This window comes from Magallana gigas, chromosome 2 (genome assembly GCF_963853765.1).
Source record: "Magallana gigas chromosome 2, xbMagGiga1.1, whole genome shotgun sequence".
Classification (NCBI taxonomy): Eukaryota; Metazoa; Mollusca; class Bivalvia; order Ostreida; family Ostreidae; genus Magallana; species Magallana gigas.
In genome coordinates, this window is record NC_088854.1 from 53,817,958 (window position 1) to 53,839,401 (window position 21,444).

At 36.6% G+C, this 21,444-nt stretch overlaps 3 protein-coding genes across 4 annotated transcripts in view; 2 read left to right on the forward strand and 1 right to left on the reverse strand.

Moving 5' to 3' along the window:
* Positions 1 to 172: 172 nt before the first annotated feature.
* Positions 173 to 4,020, forward strand: LOC105331651 (protein dcd1A). The gene is made up of 13 exons (XM_011433931.4): positions 173 to 330; positions 1,177 to 1,309; positions 1,605 to 1,702; positions 1,857 to 1,924; positions 2,027 to 2,135; positions 2,224 to 2,258; positions 2,549 to 2,643; positions 2,727 to 2,834; positions 2,929 to 3,023; positions 3,121 to 3,231; positions 3,361 to 3,475; positions 3,596 to 3,812; positions 3,898 to 4,020. Exons 1-13 carry the CDS (start codon positions 256 to 258, stop codon positions 3,974 to 3,976), a joined length of 1,338 nt encoding a protein of 445 aa, XP_011432233.3. The 5' UTR covers positions 173 to 255; the 3' UTR covers positions 3,977 to 4,020.
* Position 4,021: 1 nt separating this feature from the next.
* On the forward strand, positions 4,022 to 7,586 carry LOC105331652 (prolyl 4-hydroxylase subunit alpha-1). The gene is made up of 12 exons (XM_011433932.4): positions 4,022 to 4,457; positions 4,729 to 4,889; positions 4,983 to 5,320; positions 5,442 to 5,493; positions 5,603 to 5,751; positions 5,843 to 6,007; positions 6,145 to 6,197; positions 6,319 to 6,403; positions 6,566 to 6,616; positions 6,710 to 6,778; positions 7,227 to 7,323; positions 7,480 to 7,586. Exons 1-12 carry the CDS (start codon positions 4,255 to 4,257, stop codon positions 7,554 to 7,556), a joined length of 1,500 nt encoding a protein of 499 aa, XP_011432234.3. The 5' UTR covers positions 4,022 to 4,254; the 3' UTR covers positions 7,557 to 7,586.
* Positions 7,587 to 8,722: 1,136 nt separating this feature from the next.
* LOC105331653 (discoidin domain-containing receptor 2) overlaps positions 8,723 to 21,444 on the reverse strand; it is a 52,016-nt gene continuing 39,294 nt past the window's right edge. Inside the window, exons 4-13 of one of the 2 annotated variants that reach the window (XM_011433934.4) lie at positions 18,738 to 18,827; positions 17,238 to 17,385; positions 15,086 to 15,625; positions 14,833 to 14,958; positions 13,988 to 14,320; positions 12,927 to 13,273; positions 12,555 to 12,688; positions 12,111 to 12,308; positions 11,571 to 11,805; positions 8,723 to 11,322 (exon numbers count right to left, since the gene is read on the reverse strand). In XM_011433934.4, the coding sequence (XP_011432236.3) occupies positions 10,990 to 11,322; positions 11,571 to 11,805; positions 12,111 to 12,308; positions 12,555 to 12,688; positions 12,927 to 13,273; positions 13,988 to 14,320; positions 14,833 to 14,958; positions 15,086 to 15,625; positions 17,238 to 17,385; positions 18,738 to 18,827 (2,484 nt within the window). In that variant the 3' untranslated portion in view covers positions 8,723 to 10,989. Of the gene's footprint in view, positions 11,323 to 11,570; positions 11,806 to 12,110; positions 12,309 to 12,554; positions 12,689 to 12,926; positions 13,274 to 13,897; positions 14,321 to 14,832; positions 14,959 to 15,085; positions 15,626 to 17,237; positions 17,386 to 18,737; positions 18,828 to 21,444 lie in introns of both variants that reach the window. The other variant, XM_011433933.4, reaches the window with a different exon arrangement.

The following is a 21,444-nucleotide window of genomic DNA, read 5'->3' on the forward strand; positions in this document are numbered from 1 at the left end:
TAACGTTAAACTTCTTCTACTTACATTGTTTCTGTTTGTTTAAACAATTGGCTCACTTTAAATACATTGATAGAGCTCAATACTGTCGACAATAACATGGCAATAAGGAGAGGAATACTAGCTTATCGGTTAAACTACCGGAAGGTATAAGAACATGAGTACCTAGGAAAATGGAATGTGTTACTATTGAACACTTGTCGAGATAGATAAGAAATGGTTAAATATCTACATAGTATTAACTCATATTGATACAAGATGGCGCCCCTCTGGATATTAACTGTCTTGCTAGTCCTACCACAAACATCTCTAGCCGCTTACTGCCATGGTTCTGTAAGTCTACATTAGTTATACGTGTTTGTGTAATTTTTACAGGCAACGATAAAATAAAAAGAATTCAATGAAATACAATAAATCCCATCTTCCAAGTGATGCCGGGGAGATGAAAAAAAAAACCGAATCGGACTCTTGGCTCAGGAGATGAGAAAAACAATCGGAATTGGCTAGCCAAGATGAATAAATACTTGCTCAATACTTAGTATACACACCTCTTCAAAGAAACTAATACATGTATACATGTATTTGCATGGTAATAGAATTCGATAATTCCTTTGGAATCCGAAAATCAACAAAACCTCGCCATAAGAATATCGGTACATTGTATATATAAGGCATCCTCCAGCTTTTGTTCCGACCTGCTAACGCCCATCTTTGATTATTTGTTTGATTATAAAAAAAAATATGCTGAATTTAAAAAATCCAGAGCCCTTGATGATTATCTCAATTGTCCCAAAGATGCAAGACAACACAATATATCATAACATTTCCCTTGCATTTAAGAGGTATTGGAATTGTAAGTAAAGCTTAAATATATAAAAGATTACAAGTTTTTACTTCAAAAAATGTAATTTTATGTGGTAACCAATCAATCGCAAAAATCTAAAAGAACCTTTGGGATTAACCAAACTTGAAAAGTAAGTTGCTCATAAACAGGATAATACCAACGATGCTTCTGCTTCCTTAAATAAAAAGATATTTAATTTAGTTTAAGAACAGAACTTTGCTTCATACAGACATGCTTCATTGTTCATACAGACACACAATCATTATTCCATAGTGCTATATTAAAACCAGAAGATGCTGCAAATTCATGCACTGTTTCGATCCTTTCTTCCACAGCCAAGTAAAAATGCCAAGCAGAACTTGAATCCTATATACACAGACGCCCCTCGCTTTGTAAGATCAGTGGTCAACGGCAAGTTGTATACTGTGGGTACAGGAGAGGACGCCTTTGACATTGTTCATGTCTGGGGTATGTGATCATTAGTGTTCCTTTACTCAGATAGCATCGATACAGTGACTTTTTATCGTCATCGGTGATGGCTAAACACATGTTTTTACTTGATTAAACCAGTTTCGAACATAAACCAAAATATCATTATTTCCGACAGTTATTTTTTATCATCAAAGTGAAGAAGATACGAAAGTTGGTTTTTTTTAATCATCAAGGCCAACTTAAGGATAAAACATAAACGTAATTGCTGAAAGTTTGAGATACGGTAGAAAAAATGTTAGAGGAAACATGTAGATTTCTTCTTGTTTGCCAGGTAAGCCGTATGACTGGGGTAAGGCCCAGGGCCAGCTGCTTGGGGAGAAGGCGGTCAAGATGATGGACGCCGTGTGGGAGTACCTAGAGGACCAAGTGGTAGAGTACCGGCAATATCTCAGTTTGATATCTCTAGCCGCAATTGATATCAGTGATTTTAACTTTTCCAATTTGTCTTCGCTATTAAATCATAAACGGTAAATACCAAGCATTGGCACATCAGACACCTGAGTATGATTTCATAATATTTCAGATCGAGGCTATTAATGGAACTGTTCATATATTCAAACCATGGTTTCTTAAAGATATTGCAGATTTTGGGTAAGCATCCACATAATCAGTGAAGAATTACCGCGTACACTATACAATACACCTTTCTTCTTTGGGTATGTTGTTATTTACATAATAACATTACCTCGACAGACTGGAGAGAGCGTTGGATTTAGAGTTAAGCATTACCAAGAAGTACTCAGGCTCGTACTTCTATGAGGAAGCCCAGGGGATCAGCGACGGGAGCGGTCTGGACGTACAGGTGGGCCAACTTCTAGATTGACACACTTTTTATTTCGTTGAATAGAGTTCTGAACATTTGTCAAAAAAAAAGATCCACTTTTTTCCAGAAACTTCTTCGAATCCACATGATTGGAGAACTGACGTAAGATACAACTATGTAGTATTCTTAAATTAGGAATAGAGTGTTGAGGATTAATATAAATTGGAAAATATATTTAAATCGTATTTTTATTTTCTGTTTTATATCTTTTCTTTCTGTTTATATACTAGTACTAGAGAAAAACGAATCTTAAATGCTGTGCCATGCTTTCCATCAATTTAAATGGTTTCAGATTCGTTTGGATAGAACTGTTCAATTTCATTTTTTCCTCTTTAGATGTGAAATGTTTGTAAAAGCTGATAAGAGTTTCTGTACTCATTAAATTCACACAGGAAGGGCAGCTGCTCAATGTTCGGGGCCTGGGGTAGTTCTGTGCCAGACAAAGGTTCCCTCCTTCAGCTCAGGGCGTTAGACTGGAGCGTGGATGGTAAGGAAAACAAGTCCCACTCCTTGTACATGTAAGTATTGTGTGTAAATGAAGTGAATAATACAATACCATTTTCTGTGTAGGACCTTTTAAGGACTACCCCCAGGTGACCGTATATCATCCATCTGACCCCAAGGATGGTCACCCCTTCGCTAACTTTGGTTGGACAGCATGGTTTGGATCTATAACAGGTCATTTGAAAGTTCACGTACATGAATGTGTCAATCGTCTTAAGCCATCTTGTCTATTTTTCTTTAGGTTCCTTAATTAGAAACTTTTAAATAGGTATGAGCTCTCAGAAGATGGCGATATCAGAGATTGGCGTTTCTTTCCCTGACTCCACTTTTGGAACCGAATCAAGATTTGGAACACCATTCACGGTTTGCTTGTTTACGGTTTGCTTGTTTATAGCCCTGTTTCAATTACTTCTTGACATTAGGTAGGATGTTGCACTGACAAAACGTTTGTGCTTTCCAGTTCCTTCTTCGAGACGTTCTGCAGTTTGATAAAACGCTTGATGACGCCATTAACAGAATTGCTAACGCCAGGAGAACGTGTGACCTGATTTTGGGAGTTGGGGACGCAAAGGTTGGAACTCTCTATATTTTAAATTAAAAGGAAAATTTTTAATCTGATTCTCCTTTTATTCTTATTACAATGTTCAAAATTAAAATTTTCGAAAATGAAATGAATTTTGATGTATGTCCTCTTTAACAGCTTGGCCAGTTTCGAGGCATCGAATATTCAGCCTCTGTAGCTGACTTTTTTGATGATATCAATATGAGACCGGCGGAAGATTGGCATCCCAAGATACCAAATGTTGTGTACTGGGGTACGTGACAAATCTTGCATTTTGTAGAGGCATCGCAGCAATTGTTCGTCACGGACCGAATACTTCCATGTGAAATACTGTAGATGTATACATACAAAATTCTGACATTTTATCCCACAGGTATGGATTGGAACTGCCCCGCCTTTAATGAAGTGTTAGGGAAACAGCTCACAAAACACCACGGAAACATCACAGTAGAGAACACGATAAGAGACGTAGTGTCCATCGTACAAACCGGAAATCTCCAGGTCGCCGTGTACGACCTGACCAAGAACGTGGCTTACTTATCGAATGCAAAGGCTTCCTACGAAAGTGGACCGCAATATGCATACGAAAGGTTAATGAAGAATTTTTTTTGTCTCGTTTGGATTAAGTTTACTGGTATTAATCATCCGAATTAATTATTATTTTCTTCTTTGCAGGCAATACGTCCGACTGAACATGACGGAGTTATTCACTGAAATTCCACCAGAACACCACGAGAACAATTCAAACCATTGACCAAATCTTCATACATAATAAAACATCACTTCCTTTTCCCATCATCCCATGTGTGTTTTCTTGATTTCTTTTCACAAACGAGTCAATACTTTACAATGAAATTCATATAACGTAAAACGGACAATCAAAATTTGCGCAACAGCTGATGTGAGCTCCTGTCTTGATCGATGTTCAGAGCGCTTGATTTCTTTGTCCTGTTACACGTGTAGTTAATTGATCGGGTCAGTGTTAGTAGTTCATGAAATATTATTTTACGTCCACGGACTAAATTCTTAAAAATGCATCTATTTTTACGTTGGATATATCTTTTGATATTACTGCTCAACAGCATTCTGTTAACTCTGGCTAAATATGGATCTTTTACCTCTGTCTGTCAAATGAACCTTCTAAGAGATGAGGAACGGCGATTGATAAAAGGACTCCATCGATACATAGGGGCTACTGAAAAACTAGGTGAATTAGTGCCTGAAGATGTTGTAAGGTAAGATCTCACCATTTCAAAATACTCAGAATGACAAGTAAGGTGGTGCGTAAATGAGTTGTAAACACGTTATACTTTTATAATTACCGTCTGCATTGTCAGTACTTTCATTATATGTATTCAATAAGCAAACGTACGCAATTCATTTCTGCACAGTCCCAAGTTTGTTGCAAAAAAGATCTCATTTTATAAAATCAAAACTGTCAGTATATAGAGCCTTTTCAACCTATTATGACTGCAAGTTGATTACTTTTTTTCGTTTGACGTTCAGCCTGCTGGAGAAAGCAGAGGTAGAACAACAAGTGCTAGAGGACGAATTTGCAGAGAACCCATTGAGTTCATTCCACACTCTGTATAGAATTTACCATGACTGGAATGAGGTCTTTCGTCACGTTTGGTGCGACGACTGCGATAAAACCCCTGCCTCCCAAGGTAGAACTATTTTAACTCCAGGCTGTTTATTTGTTGATTGTCGTTTTTCGCTTTTCTTCATTCAGACTTTTACCCCTCTTTGTTCTATTTCAGATTTTAACATTACATTTGGGATAGCAGAAAGAAAGCTTGGTGGATGGATAACGCAGGAGGACTTGCGGGTGGCAGCAATAAACATTGTGAAGCTGTTTGAAATGTATGACCTAGACGTAAGGGACGTGTTCGATGGGTATATTCAGGACCACGTGGTCACTCCACTTCCGGCGGAAGAGCTATATTTCATCGCGGCAACGGCGGACAAACAGGACAGGATGAGAAGCGCCGTCGTCTGGTTTGAAGAACTTTACAGGAGAATTTCCGAGAATATGTACCCCGATTCAACGCTGAAATTGATCACGGTGGCCAGGGTCCTAGCGGGTGTATATAACAAAGTATGTCGCAAACTTGCATATGGTGAATGTTTAAAATCGAATTCTTCTCATCTTGTGAGCTGGGAAAACTTATTATACTGTAAGAATATCAGATTTACAATGTATTTTTTATTTTTAATAGATTGGAATGCCCCAAAAATCGATTGAACTGTTTAATCATATTAACAATGAAGGTAATTACTAGATCTTATCATTGATGGTCTAAGTCTAAATCAAGTTTAAGAACATATTTCGTCATCGTCAATAGAATATCAACAGATCGTCGTTGTCTTCTCTTGGAAGGTTTGGACATGAGGCAGTTGAAGAGAGACGTGGAGTACTATACTCTCCGTTTGAATGGGCTCCCCCTGGACGAGAGAACCAAGGACCTCGATCTCTACAAGAAAACGAAACCGTCCAAATTCACACAGCTATGTCGACAGTCTCTGAAGGTGATGGATTGTATGTAACTACTTTAATGAATTACCAAACAATCTTGCCATTCTAAGTACACTGTAGCATTGTGCAATTTATTCCTTTCAGTCGACGAAGGCGGAATCCAAGTTGAAATGCTTCTTGAGGGCATCAGATCTTCCTCTCTATTTTACGAAAGAGGAATTGTTCAACAAGAATCCCAGGATTTCCGTATTTCATGACATCATCACTGGGAACGACTTGAGACAACTCAGTAATTGTACTAGTGCAAGGGTAGGTAAAACATGAGGTGTACTATATAAATGACACAAATTCTGATCTCTCATCTGAAATAAAATTTGATTACAAACATTAAGTTCACTGGCAATGTGTGTATGTGTCATCATTTAATTTTTTTTTTATTTGAGCAGATATTGGTGTACACACGAGAGGTCAGCGAAGAGACAGCCATTAATAACAAAAAGTAAGGGATTCGGAAGGATGAGAATGTTTCTTTCCATAATTCTTCAAATAAAAAGTAGTCTTTATATACATTGTACGTAAAACTGAAAAATGAATCAGTTTAAAATACTTTATTTACACAGATTTGGATTTTACGACGTTGAGCAGTCGGTAGTGAAGAAATTGAGAAACAGAATGAGAAAGATCTTGCAAATTCCACAACAAGAGGTAGGTCATTACAAAAATAAGTAAGGACTAACATACTTGTACTTATATTGTACATGTATGCACTACGAGCATATTCCCATAGTTTTTGATTTGAAACAGTAATAAAGAAAATGTACATATGTAATACACATAATTATAAGAACTTTTTATATAATTATTCAGGAAATTGACATTAAAAGGGGAAACCAAAGAGTTGCCACATGGAACTATGTTGTGAGTTAAATCAAATTTTAACATGAACAGAAAGTATATTCATGCAAAATTCATGTGTATTTTGTGAATTTTGTGTGGACTATTTGTTTTTAGATAAAAGGGGCAAAATCTGGCGGCTACAAGGTCTTTATGAGTTCCAAGACCAGTGTTTCTCTAGTCTCGGTGAGCATTTACATGTACCATCTAATTCTATATATTATATACACGGTATTTATTGTATGTATATAAGAAAATATCTTATATAATTACTGTATTTTACAAATCTGATTTTAAAGAAACTGTTTTTTTTACAAAGAAGAATGAGTCTTTTTTGTAAAACATCTGGTTTCGCCCCGTTTTAAAAATGCCCTAACGCGTTCTTGGTTAAAGAAAAGTAACTTGCAGTTTTCAACTACCCGTTTTAAATTTACTCATTGTCAGTGAAATCGAAAATAAAAACTTGGTAAAAAATTGTCCTGATACAGCAGTGGTACTGGGTTTTTTTTGGCTAAAACTCATATGAATAATACGCAGTTGTTACATATGTACATAATTATAAATATATTATATTTACTATATATTACAGTATGTACATGAACGTCTATTGACCGAATCACATCAATAATTTCAGGGCAGTGTCATTGTATGGTACAATCAAAACTCTGACGGAAGGCAGGATGGCCGACTGAGTCCGTGGGACTGTCACACAATCATCGGCTCACAGACAGGTACGGGAGAACGTGTTAACGATCCTAAATGTGCATCTGTTTAATGATATGAAGACAATACATTTACTTGTACATTATCAGATTTACTTTGATTCGGTTGATTGACTCCATTTCATGTCGTAATTTTGATGGTATGACACTGTTTCATTCTTACAGTTGTAGAAGATTATTTGGAAGAAGACGGAACCGTTTCGACGATGAAGTGTTTTAATTTCTTTAAAAACAGTCCATAAGTGTATAATTAAAATTTCCTTAGATGCTGAATTTTCCAGAGGTTTTTACTTATATTCAGGAGATTGTTTTGTTTGATTTAACACATCCGATATTTTTCATACACAAGAACTTCTTCTAAGCGAAAACGCCGATGCATTTTATATTACGAGTCCAATCTTTGATCCCAGCGTTAACCATATAATGTACGATTCAGTTCCTGGACTATTGACTGGTCGTACAATATCACACAAGGACTTATTAGGAGTTTGAGTTAAATTTGCAAGGTTAATTTTCCAAAAATTTCCAACAGAAAAATACATTGACACGCTAACCCTATAATATGGTGGCATATCTCTGCCCCTTGTGTGCAAGTTATTTTTCTACTAATTATATCGACATGCAAGATAAATATGTTGACATGCAAGATAGTTATGTCAACATGCAGCATAACTATGTTGACATGCAAGAAAACTGCAATCAAATAAGAGTTATAAAAAATCTCAAATATCGCTAACATGTGACATCCAAGATGCTAGATACGCTACCTATTGATGTCAAAATGCAACTTATTTATGTTAACATGCAACTTCTTTATGTTAGCATGCAACTTATTTATGTCGACATGCAACTTATTTATGTCAACATGCAAGTTAGTTATGTTAACATGCAAGATAAATATGTTGACATGCAACATATTTATGTCGACATGCAACTAAGTAATGTTGACATACAACTTATAAGTTATATATCTTGCATGTTAACATAACTAAGTTGCATGTCAACATATTTATCTCGCATGTCAACATAAGTAAGTTGCATGTTAACATTACTAAGTTGCATGTCGACATAAATAAGTTGCATGTCGACATAAATAAGTTGCATGTTGACATAAATAAGTTGCATGTCGACATAAAAAGCTGGCATCTAGCATCTTGGATGTCACAGGTGGGCGATATTTGAGATTTTTTGAGATTTTGTATAATTCTCATCTGATTGCAATTTTCTTGCATGTCAACATAGTTATGTTGCATGTCGACATAATTATCTTGCATGTCAACATATTTATCTTGCATGTCGACATATTTGATAGAAAAATAACTTGCACACAAGGGGCAGAGATATGCCACCATACTATAACTTGCAATATGATGTAAAATTAGGCTGTTCAAAAATAAAAGAAAAATGATTTCGTTTTTTGTAGTTTTATTTACATACAATACAAACTACTTCTTTAACAAATGCATTCATGTACATCGCACATAAAGTTTGAATAACAATGACGACAGCTCCGAATGGAATGACAAAATGAAATGCATTAGCGACCAAATTAGGGCAGTCATGTTAAAAATTAAACTGGTCACTCTTTAAAAACTGGTGCCCTGTCTGTATCCTGCCTAAACAAAATACAAACAGTTCATATTTACACCACATACAGGTATACATAAGAAAAAGATAAAATATAAATAACAAAAACAAAGGTACCATTGAAGCATTAGATAAATTAGATTACAGCACCATTCGCTTTAGGGTGTGAAAAAGCGACTACAAAATACATGACTTTAATATGCAATGCAACGCAAAATGCTTCAAGGATTAAATATCTAAAAATCATTCAAAATGCCTGGTTCCATATACGAGTCGGCAACTTGTAATTAAAAATAACCGTCATCTTCTGAGCTTTAAAATTCAAGAAAATCTAGAAAAATGAAATTGACATTCATGACTATAGCACATGAGGGAGAGAGACAGAGCGAGGTATTCCTCTCCTGTCACACCCACACAAGAACACACGGACAACAACAGTAGCCATATAAAAATAAAGCCCCACAAAGGTTGATTTTAGGTTCTAATGACAACATCACTAATAAGGGGGGCAATTTAAATCACAACCAAGATCGAATCTCTGCAAGATATTTCGTTCAACATGTCGGATATGTTGATTTTTAAAACGTCATTGAAAAGAGTTTTGAAGGAAATAAAATTGTGACATAAGAAACATTTTAGCTGTGTCATAGTAAGCAGATGTGTGAAAGCTGCGACGATTGTCAGAAATTATATATGATACTATATATCTAATTTTAACAACATTATAAAAATGAGTAATGCTTTTTGCGTAGAAAATTTTTGTGAATTATAAAATACTGATGGCAAGGGATAACTATATAATATTTAGCCAATGAAAAGGGAAATAACTGGCAAATGCCAAGGGGGGTAATTCCCCATCACACGAGCATATTATAAACGGGTGAAACAGTTGTTTTTCTTAAACTCTATGAAATTCAACATTTTTATCACGCCAGCTATATAGAATGTATGAATGCAAAATTAACGTAATTTCTGAAACATTGATTTATAAGGTTACTTAAAGCTTTCACCAGGTAATTCCTAAAGCAGTTCTAATTCATTATTGGAACTGAAAAATATTGAACAGGGGTCATGACAAGTTCATGATGAGAATATACAACATGAAATGTGGAAAAATTGTAGAAAAAGTAGTCAGTAGAACTTTCAGTTGTTTTTAACAAGAACACCATCACAGATCCATAACAATCTCCTTCAGAATCCATGGCAACACCGAGTCTCTCAATCCAATCAGTGAAAACATGATGGTCAGTAACAGAGCAAGTCGTCTTGGACCTTGTACGGTACGGCAATTTGATTACTCAAAATCATAGTGTACAAAAAATTACAAAAAGAGCATTTTATATGATGCAATCATTAATATCAACTGTATTGAATGGAAGATACAAGACATGATGGGGTCAAATACTAGTGTACTTTATCCCAGTCTAGAGGTCAATGGCTGGCATCGTCATTACAACAATACACAGCACAAGCGAGAGACTGAATGTACTCGTGGTACACTCAATGAAATCTACACTGATAAAATGAAACATAATGAAAATGTAAAATCACATGAAAAATCTCATATAACAAAATCATTCTTAATTAGTCATTGCACATAATCAGATTGTTGAATTTGTTGATGATTGTAATAAAAAAAAAAGAGATAGAGAGAAGAAAATCACAAAATACATTTATGTCCATTAACTAAAGGATTTCATTCAAAGAATGTTCAAGTTAGTGAGTAAATCCTCACTCAGTATCTATGGCAACATGTCACAACGTTCTGGTAGCACCTGTTGTCTGATATAGTTTTTGTTACATTTTCTTAGCATGGGCAGCCAATCGCTGCTCAGAGTCCACATTCAAACCACCCCACCAAGATAATATGGAGTCCAGTTCACCAGCATCATTTTTACGTTTCATTATAAAATGAATAAATCATGACTAGCATTCAACGTGATGGGACATTTTGTCCCTCTATCCAACACATCACAAGTTTAGCACTTAGAACAGTTTAAGCACACATTTAAAATGAGAGACTGCTGAACATTGAGGCGATCTCTCCAGAACCACAGCTCATTGTAATTGTCTGTAATTGCTATATAGTCAGCATATCGGGACCTTAATTTGGTTCATCTTTTCATCCTTTGGGTTGTACCCCATGTTCTTCCTCTGAAGGAACATGTGGACTTCGCGGAATGTGGGTCGACACGCCTCGTTTCTGTTCCAACACTCGACCATCAGGTCGTAGATTTCCTTGGGACAGTTGGGAGGTAGCGAGAGGTAGACCTCCTTGTTGTCGTTGCGATAATAATGTCCAGCATTCTCTATCACTTGTTCGTCTGTCAGAGTGTCAAACGGTTGGTCCTTGGCGAATGTCAGAATCTCCCACAGTGTCACAGCAAATGACCAGACATCAGACTTTGTGGTGAATTTCCCCTGAAATTATAAGTAAGACATTTTTGTTTATTTCTTTTTATAAATATAAAATATATGTACATGTTTACACAAAACTCATTTATCAATACTCTATAAATCCATATCATAGTATTGATTTCAATAGTCATACCTTCATTAACTTGTTAAAGATTTCCACAAAATGACTTAATATTGTCTATATATGGCTTTCAAATGTATAAAAAAAATTCTACGAAAAAGATTATTTTCCTTGCCATTAGTTTACTTACCAGTAAGATGCTTTCCCAGGCCATCCATCTGATTGGTAGAACAGCCCGCCCCTCTATCCGGTAGTAGTCCGCGCTGTACAGACTTCGACTCATCCCAAAGTCCGATATCTTTATTGTGTAGTTTGTCCCGACTAAACAGTTTCTAGTGGCAAGATCACGGTGTACCATGTTTAACGACTCTAAGTATTTCATTCCTGATGCAATCTGGGAAGCCATGTAAACCAGACAGCCATAACTGGAAAAAGACACAAAAGGTATTGATATGTGTATTATTCATTAAATTTAGTAAATAATTACCGGTACAGTTAACCACAATTAAAGAATAAAATTTTCATAAAGTTAAATAAAATTTTATCATCAGTACTTTTGACACACATATTTTTGTTGGATAAAACATTGACTGGGTGTTATCTTTGCAGGAATAGTGACATCATAAATGTCTCCATCATAGGGTGTTCCAATAATTTCTTTGGTGAACAAGAAGTTCCACTGTTAAAACATTACTTAGATTTACTAACTCTGAAGGCTAAGGGTTCTGACCTGAGAGTTTTGGCATTGGTGGCCATGGCTACAGGACTCTCTGGGACGTGGTCCAACAGAAACTGGTTCAGGTCCCCGTATTTCATGTACTCCACAATCATACACAGGGGCTCCTCCCGTGTACACACCCCAAGCACGCGCACGATGTTCGGGTCCTTCAGCTGGGACATTATCTTGATTTCCTTACTGAAGTCAGCCCTGAAAAATAATTTTAAATAAAATGTTTACCACAGGGAAATAATCAAATTTCAATTTCCTTTTAGTTTATGGTAAAAAAAAATTAAATTGAATATCAAATGTTGCAAAATGCTGGCCAGAAAAAATCTGAGAGGAAAATATAAACATTGGGATGACAAGAAAGATGATAAAGACATCCTGTCAAACTGATGTATTTATAAAGATATTAGACAGACTTATTGAGACTGACTGGGATGACACACGTACCTTGCTCTATCATCAGCATTCCGTCGTAACATCTTGACTGCCACCAAGACTTTGGGAGTGTGTGTGCTGGCTCTGTTCATGAAGTAGTCATCACTGATGTACCCATCCACATTCACTGCCTCACAAAGGTGTACCTACAGAACCAAACAGTTCACTCAATACTAACAAGCAAATTGCACAAAGCAAAAAATATTTTTGATTGATGTTCTTTCCTACACTGCACAAGAATTCCAATGTCATGACACTGTAGACCTTTGCAATGAAATTAAATCTTCCCCAAGTCCATGCAAAATCATTGTTCATTAGTGTAGAGATGTTCTGTCATTGACTGCCCACAATATTTAAAAATTTCCAATCTCTCATATTTCTTACCTCTCCGAATTGACCCTCTCCTAATACGTCAACAAACTGTAGGTTTTCCCGAGGAAACTGCACCACGGCATGTTCCAGTGTGAGTAGAAGTTCCGCGTTTGGAACAGCATACACATTGTTTCCACTGACTCCCTGGAGGTTCGGAATGTTAGGGACATTCACGTGTACGATGTCCGCCGCTGCATATAGAGCATCGTATGTGGGGGGCTTCTCCGTGAGACAGTTGTTCATCATGATCGGCGTTCCGTTGTTAGCAGGGGACACTCTAATGGGGGTCTGGGTGTGTGGGGGTAGGGCCACTATCAGAGCCGACTTTGTGACATCTGGAACAGCATAGTCTCTGGAATCTGCAAAAAGTTAACAAAGTTTATTTAAGGTAATTTTTTGCCATTTTTAAGAATTTTAGTAATTTTCATAGAAATATTTTTTCAAAACCTCCATAATCATTTTACATGTATTGACATTGAATCTTTACAAATAGGGATTCTACAATGGCAGCCATATAATACAAGCAAATGCTGGACTCTTGGAACTTAAGCATTACTGCAGAGGAATTCACAGCATCATGTGCATGCTACCTACACCATAGCTTGTTACCTCAAACAATAACCGATCTACTTGTCAATTATAGAGTTATTATTCTTAGATAAACTTTACTAGAAAAAAATTCTAGTACATGTATTGAACTCCACTGGAGAGAATTATACAAAAATCAAGATAAATTACATCAATCTGAATATATGGGAGTGTTACAAAGGTTCAAACTCTATATACATGTTAAAAGTCCTGAAATTATTGTTAGTTAATATAACCTCTGAGAAAATAAAGTTGAATAGATATAAATACAAATCAGTATGTAGATCCTAGATATATCATTCACGTAACAAGCAATGACCCACAACCCCGGGATAGTACAGCTAAGGAGTACATATGTACACAGGCTACAGAGAGGCATGCCACTGTGAAGGTACCCGAGTTCCCTGCCGCACACCCCGGTAAGTCTGGCAGGTCCCGCCCCCCGACCAGAGAGTCCTGGGGCTCACTATACGATGGGCTCTTACATAATTTCTCCCCTCCATTACACAGCTCTCGGTCTGATTCCATCTCCTCCTGAGCCACACTGTTGTACATGTTGCCGTTTGAGACCTTGCCGTTCTGTATGTTTCGCATGCCGTTCATGTTGAGAGCGATGTGGCGTTCGACCGGTTTGAGGCAGTGGCGGTTGTTGTTCTGTTTGCTGCGTTTGTGGCGGATCAGAATGATGACGATGACAGCGACCACGAGAAGGGTGACAATGAGAGCGGAGAGTGTACCCACAATGATCCCAATCATGTCATTCTCGGTTGTGGCTTCTTTTGTTTGAACAGACCGATCCTCTACATGCTGTTGTGAATCTGAAAGCATGACAGAAAATATACCTTACACTGTCAATTCTAACTATATTGATATCTATCATTAGCAAATGAAACATGCTGAAACCTCAATTTAAATACACTGTCGCAGTACGAAAAGTTTTTCTATATTATATAACATAAACTTGTTTACTTTGTGGAAATATTGCAGGATCTGTCGGTCAGTGCAGTTGTCTGTTCAATATAGGCAGCTGATTACGGATCAACAATTGCACGCGCAATTTTTACGCCATCACCTTATCGAGCTTTTAGAACTCAGACTTACTGATTTAGAGTAATCGCGTTTGAAAATAAAATTGGTTACTAGAATTTATTTGAGTTATGCTGCTTGGTTTATCCTTCCTTGATAACTGGCATTTACCGTATATAGCGATAAATGCAAATAATCAGTTTTAATTAATTTTAGCAAATCCAGGCTTTCAACAAAAGCAGATTATTTCACACTCTAATAAAATCCATAATGCAATGGATTAAGATTCAATGGTTTATATTACCTTGACCAATCTGAATATTAATATTCCTGTCTACAGGCAATCGTTCTCCAATGGTCGGAGCTTTGGTTGTGTGTACTGCAGGGGTGAGCGGAGGAAGCTCCATCGTCACATTGGCTTTTGTTACCTCTGAAACCAGAAAAAAATTCAAAATGTAACTCTTGAAGTTCTCAGAGAGTACAGAAACTCCTTTTAAGCGAAAACCAAAAAAAAAACCCACTATGGCCAAAATAATTTCAAATGACTAAATGTGTACCTGACTTGAATGAGACTTCACTAATGAGCATCCATTTCCTGTCAAAGAAAAGCTCTACTTTGACATACTTCCCAACTCGGTTTTCGAGAGGAATGGAGACAGTACGAGCATACTCCATCCACGAATCCCTCTCAAACTTATGATCAATGTAGTTTGGCTGATAGTATATTCCTGACACACTGAAGTAGACATGAGCCATGCTGAAGACACTGACATCTTTGTCATAAAAATTGTTAGCATGTATGTTCAGGAGAGTGAAGTTGCGCACATCATCAAATTTGAAGACGATTTGCACAGGTATGTTATCGTCAGGGTTCTCCGTCTTCCATCCGACCCATTCGTATCCCTTAATTCCCCTTGCCTGAAGGTCGGAGCGGAAATTGGCCTGTCCTTCCTCACCGTCCATGAGTTGACCAATGCCATTGTACAGGTGATCTTCCTTGATGATTCCATCATAAGTAAAGTCTAAGAAAGCTAACTCGTCTGAACTGTGTTTTCCTCTTCTATCCCCTTGAGGCATTGAGTAAGATAAAACGCCATCTGTAACGATAATGACAGTTAATTTATCAGCATTCTGATACAACATTGCAAGTTGTAGAGACAGATAAATTATAAAATGAACATAGTAAAATACAAGCATGCATTAGGAGAAGAAAATAACGAAGAAATAAATAAAGTATTAATAATGACATCAGGTAATTAATGCAGTTTTATTTTAAAATCGGAGTTATCTTTCTTGATACAGTTTAAAGCAGAATGTTTGCTGAAAAAAAAGAGAAAATTCGATCAGTATACAAAATTTACATAACTAAACACTTCTTTATCAGAGAAAGAAATGTTGCCAAAACATTATCAGAGATGTTTCCAATAAATGTAGAATAGAAAGATTACAAAGGACTTAAATCAACAAACAAGAAGAAAGATGGTTGACATCTGATAAAAGGATCCCAAAAAGCGTAGAACAACTATCAAGTATGTAGTGAAATATTACAGAGAGGTTCTTTATTTACTTTGTAAATTTTTGTGTCAGACAAAAAATTGGAGGCAAGATTCATTGCCCCAAAGGTAGATGTAGTGTTACAACAACACTTAGGAAATTCTCGCCAATTAAGATACTATTTTTGTTGATAAAAATTCGAATCACAGATTACTTGAATTGACGGTGGCTGCCAATTCATCATTTATTTTTCTTTCATCACTTTTTATCTATTCATTTTGGGATAGGATAACAAATAAAGTCTCAGGATATGACAGTAATTAGAGAATGCAGGGAAAAATACGCCAGAATAGATAATCAACTCAGATAAATCATCTCTGGTCATTAATATACCTACTAAAAAGGAAAAACTGACAATAATTCAAGGCACAAACTAAGAAATCTCAACCAGGTTGACAGGTGCTCCGTAAGTAGAAATATTTCAAACCCTGTATTATTTAGAGGGGAAAAGCAACCATGAGGTCTGTAATCTTAAGCCATTATCACCAACATAATTCTCACACACCCTCTCTATTACAAATGTAGCAAGCCATTTGTTTAAACCTCTTCACACAATGGATTCTGGCAGAATAACTTCAATCCCCTTCATCACTGCAGGAGGTTATTATGATTCAATTTGTGATATATAAGCATATACACAATTTAGCATGTACACCTTCTAAAAATGTCTTCATGCTCAACATAGCCTCTGACCATTGACTTCTGAAATACAAAGGGCTAATTAACCCATGTACGATAACATCGCAAAAAGAGACAGCCAAAGCGCTCAAACTTTTAAAGAATCTGAATCAGATGTACGTTTGTCAAAATGGAGATTCAATGATTGGCACTGATGTTAGTCTGAAACAACATTTGTTTGTGAGAATTTCAAGTTTTCCTGAGAGGTAAACGAAAGCAGCTTTCCCCCAGAAAACATTGAACTTGGCTATATACAAAGAATATTTTGTGGATTTATTTGGTTGTTGGTCAAATGTCATGAATTCAAAGACTCTAGAAATTCACATAAAAGACGGTAATTACTGATAATTCCAGAGACTTGAGAAGCTCCAGAGATTACCAATGACCTTGTTTTGCAGTTCCACAAAGCTCAAATTTTTTCAGTCCTTTGTTTCCCATATCTTTAAAGTGTAATGTCCTCTGAGGAGGTATACTAACCATTCCATGTACAGCCGTAGAGTTCTACCCTCATGCAAACGGTGCGTGGAGTTTCAGTGTAGGGAATGAAGCGCACCCTCTTGGCAATGATCGGAGGAGAAACTTCGTTCATCTCAGCAGTGTGGGTGTTGTAGTTGGCTGAGAAGTGCTGCAAAACAAAGGCGATTAAATTTAAAACTTAAAAGATTCTACTTGCTCAGGCCTTCACCTGCAATATGCAGTGTATATATAGTTAATGAATCAAAGAGAAGACATAAATAATTCAAATGCAACCCTTCTGTAAAACCCAGGTTCTTGTTCTTTTTCTATTCAAGCGTATACAAACAGCAGATGATCAGTACACATTTAATGAATCCCTCTGTCTTATCTTTGGGTGCATTCGGAACTTTGTATTTTATTATACCTAATTTATGACCTCTTTATCTCTTTTAACATTCTATGTTTCACTATCATCAACAGAAAATAAAATTGGACCTGAGCATTGAAGTAAAAAGGAAAAAATAATGTAGAAACTATATTTTGTTTCTAAAGTTTTAGAATGCAGATCATGTTGCTTGATATATGATGTATAACAGTAGCAGATTGGATAACGGGACAGATGTGTGAAAATCGACATGACCTTTTCCAAATCAGCATCTCTCATATCCCTCTCACAAAGATCGCCTCTGGGGGCTTTAATTTTGAAAGAGCACAGAGACATAAAATTGCACAAAGAATCACCATGATCCGTTCTTATCTAACTTCACATTCGTTCCAGAAATGCAATACTGATTTATCAATTGCTAATAAGCAAAACTTTTTGCTTGAATATTTCATTGCTGATGCTTTTCCTGATAATGCCATCTTCAAAATCTCTCTTTCCTCTAACATGAAATTCTCTCTCAGGCAAAAGTATCACTTCATCAGACAAGTCTGATTTTAGATAGAAGACCCAAGTATTGTTAGATGAACCAAGAAACAACAAGATTAAGTCACAACATAAATAATCCAACAAAAATTAATGGGATCTGCAAAAGAGATTCATTTCCTGATAGAGTTTGTAATTTTTTAATGTTGCTGGATAACTCTGCAGGGAATATATGTCTTAGCTTTCTTTCTAACCAAAGATGTTGGTGATTCTTCAGTTATCAACTCTTGTTTGAGTATTTGATGGCCATGTTTTAGGATACCTGATGGGAACATATGTTTTACCCACACCGTTTCCCTGATGGTTAGGCGTAGAGACAATAAGCACTCCTCTATACCCCCTATCAATGAAAACATGCTTAATCATCTTCAACAACAACTCACCCCCAAAAAACCCAGTGCAATTTTCACTTTCTCTGATCAAAACCCCACAGGACATTTTGCCATTTCCAGTTCTAGATTCCTAGAGGAGAATCATATTCCCAGCAGTTTTAATTCATAATACCACAGGTTACAAATGCCCCAGTCTGTTAACAGTCATTTGGGTAGCCCACAATAACAGTATATATAAATCCACGTCTTCTGAGCACCTACCTCAGCTGCCTGACGATTTCTGAACCTTATCCATTCCCCGTCATCTTCTCGCTGATATTCCAAAAGGAACTTTTCTGTGAACTCTTGTCCCTGTTGGATAAAGAAACATAATTAAAAGTTACAGTCAATATATCGGGCAATATTGTTTGCTTTGCTACCAGTTTGAGTTTTCCAGGAAAAGCAATTTGGCCCTGACTTTCTTGCAATAATTATCTTTTCCTGTTTTTATTTCTTGCTTTCTAATAACTTAATTTGAGTTATCTCAAATGTTACAATTAACATGTTGACAGAGCAATAAAAATGGTGCCAATACATAATTCTCCAGTGGGAGAACAGAATCCTGTCTACAATGTAGAGTATGTATATTTATCAATCTATCGTGTACTTCTCTAAATCAGAAGAATTTGTTCAGGATGCTTACACAGGCTTGTAATAGAAACCTTAACCAAATTGCAGAGACAAATTTATGGCCAAGAAAATTGGGAACAAGTCAGGCAGAATTTTGCTAGCAGCCACCTTACAAATTATAAGACAGGAAGGTCGTAAAACATTATATAATAGAATTAGTGAATTCCTGCCCAACATAAAACTACTCTGACCCAGTCTGGGACTGATTCCAAATGACATGGTACGCCTCTCATCACCACGTCAAGTCCTCCCAATAAACCAGCAGTTCTATAATAAGATGGGTACCGTGGTAGTACGGCCCTGATTAGAGGGTGCAAAGATATACTATCTAGATCTCAATGAATCATCCTTCAGTCCCAAAGAAGTTGATGATCAATTAAAGGGTCACATATAGAAATGTGTGGGTTTTTTAAAAGTGATCAATATTTGAGCATAGAGTTGCAGGTCACTGGATGAGATGGGTTATCTTCGGAGAGACTGACGAGCAGTCATAAAATGTCCTCATGAATCAAACTTTATGAAGCCGACCATTAAATCCACATGCACATCCCCTTTCTGAGAATCTCCAGTTCAGTCTTTATGAACTTGGCTCAGTAACTAACAGATTAAAATGCATATTTTATGGCAGCCATTATTCATGTTTTTCAGTCCTTTGAGTTACAATAAAGTTTGCTGCATTCTCTTACTAATGAACAATAGATTAGAAGGACTTTTCATAGGCAAACATTTCATCAATATGAGCCTTGGGTGTATGGTTACTTCATTATGAAAAATATATCTGCCTCTTTATGAAGCCATTGTGAGTTGTTTATGACCGAAGGTTGAACTTGGCAAAAAAAATATTGAAAAATAATGAATCTGTCTCTCAGGGCTCTATGATTTCTTTCACAGATTTGAAAGCCTTGTAGGACTTTGGCTCCTTCTGCTTTCTAACAGAGGAGGATACAAAAAACCCAGGAATTCAGCCAGCTACATGCGAGAGATCACACGGAATCATCGTGTCGACTCGTAGATCCAAGCAAAAATCTAATCTAATGAATTTTCTGATGAGATTCCATAGGACGGACCCATTGTAGCATTAAAGCTTTCCAATAAAACAAGCTTCTGATCCACCATTTTCCTGGGGCACCAAACAAGAGAGAAGAGTCATCAGTTTTATTTATAAAGATGACCTGTCTACAGAGTTTGTAAGTTGAATCAAAATGAGCTGGGCTACAGTGCAATGCTTACAGAATTAATCGGGGAAACTCTACTCAGCTTTAGATAACAACTGTATCACAAAATCATCCCTGACAAGATACATGGATGATCCATCAGATCAATTTCCAATTACAAGTCTTCTTCTTGATTTGGTTGCTAGCATTTGGTCAATCTTGGGACTATACACTGTACATTAAAAAAATAAAGCATTCCTTTATACCATATACTCAAGTGGAACTTATGACTCCCCCTAATATTACTGGTACACTGATTTTTTAACAATGAAATAAATTAAGATAAAATTGATGCATACATTGCAAAATGAGTACATAATGATTATGGCAACCATTTATATCCCAAATATATGACCAAAAACCAAAATATTGCCATTATGTCTGAGTTAAATCAGTTTTATCAAGAGTTGCCTCCCCTGCAGTATCTTACTCTAACCTGACCAGTGGCCGGGGCAGAAGGGGAGATCCATTATAAACTTATCAAAGAAAAACAACAGCCAAAATTAAAGCTAATCTTTTGGGGGGATGGGAAACACAGAAAGTGATAAGGACCAGCGATACGGAGGGAATTTCTGACACGCGCTGTATCCGCTGTTGACTACAGAACAAGGGAGAGTCCAGCCATATTACCCTGTAGCCATGAAAAACAACGTCTGCTTTGTATCTCATCCTCCACCTACAGCTCATTCTGAAGAAAATTGGAAAATTCTTATATAGTGTTCATCAACAAGAGGCGAGGTCAAGATTTTTGCAAGGGGACTTCTGCATTGCAGTTTCTTATTTGGTGACAAGAAAATTTATATCTTTGCCAAAATCTTGAATGAGGGTGGAATTGCCTTCGTGAATCAGGGTTAAGAAGAGTGAAGTGGCACTAGCATGGTTTATGTGGGTACCTGTCCTGTAATCTAGCCTGCCGTAAATACCATGTTAAATTTAACTGTGTAACGTTATATACCTACCCAGGACGACTCACTCCCTCGTGTCAACGTTACTGACAAAGCATTAATTTCTGACTCCTTCTACCTGTCAAACTAGATTCCCTCTACTCTTTGGCACTCTCTAATCTGGTCCTGTCTCCTTTTTCA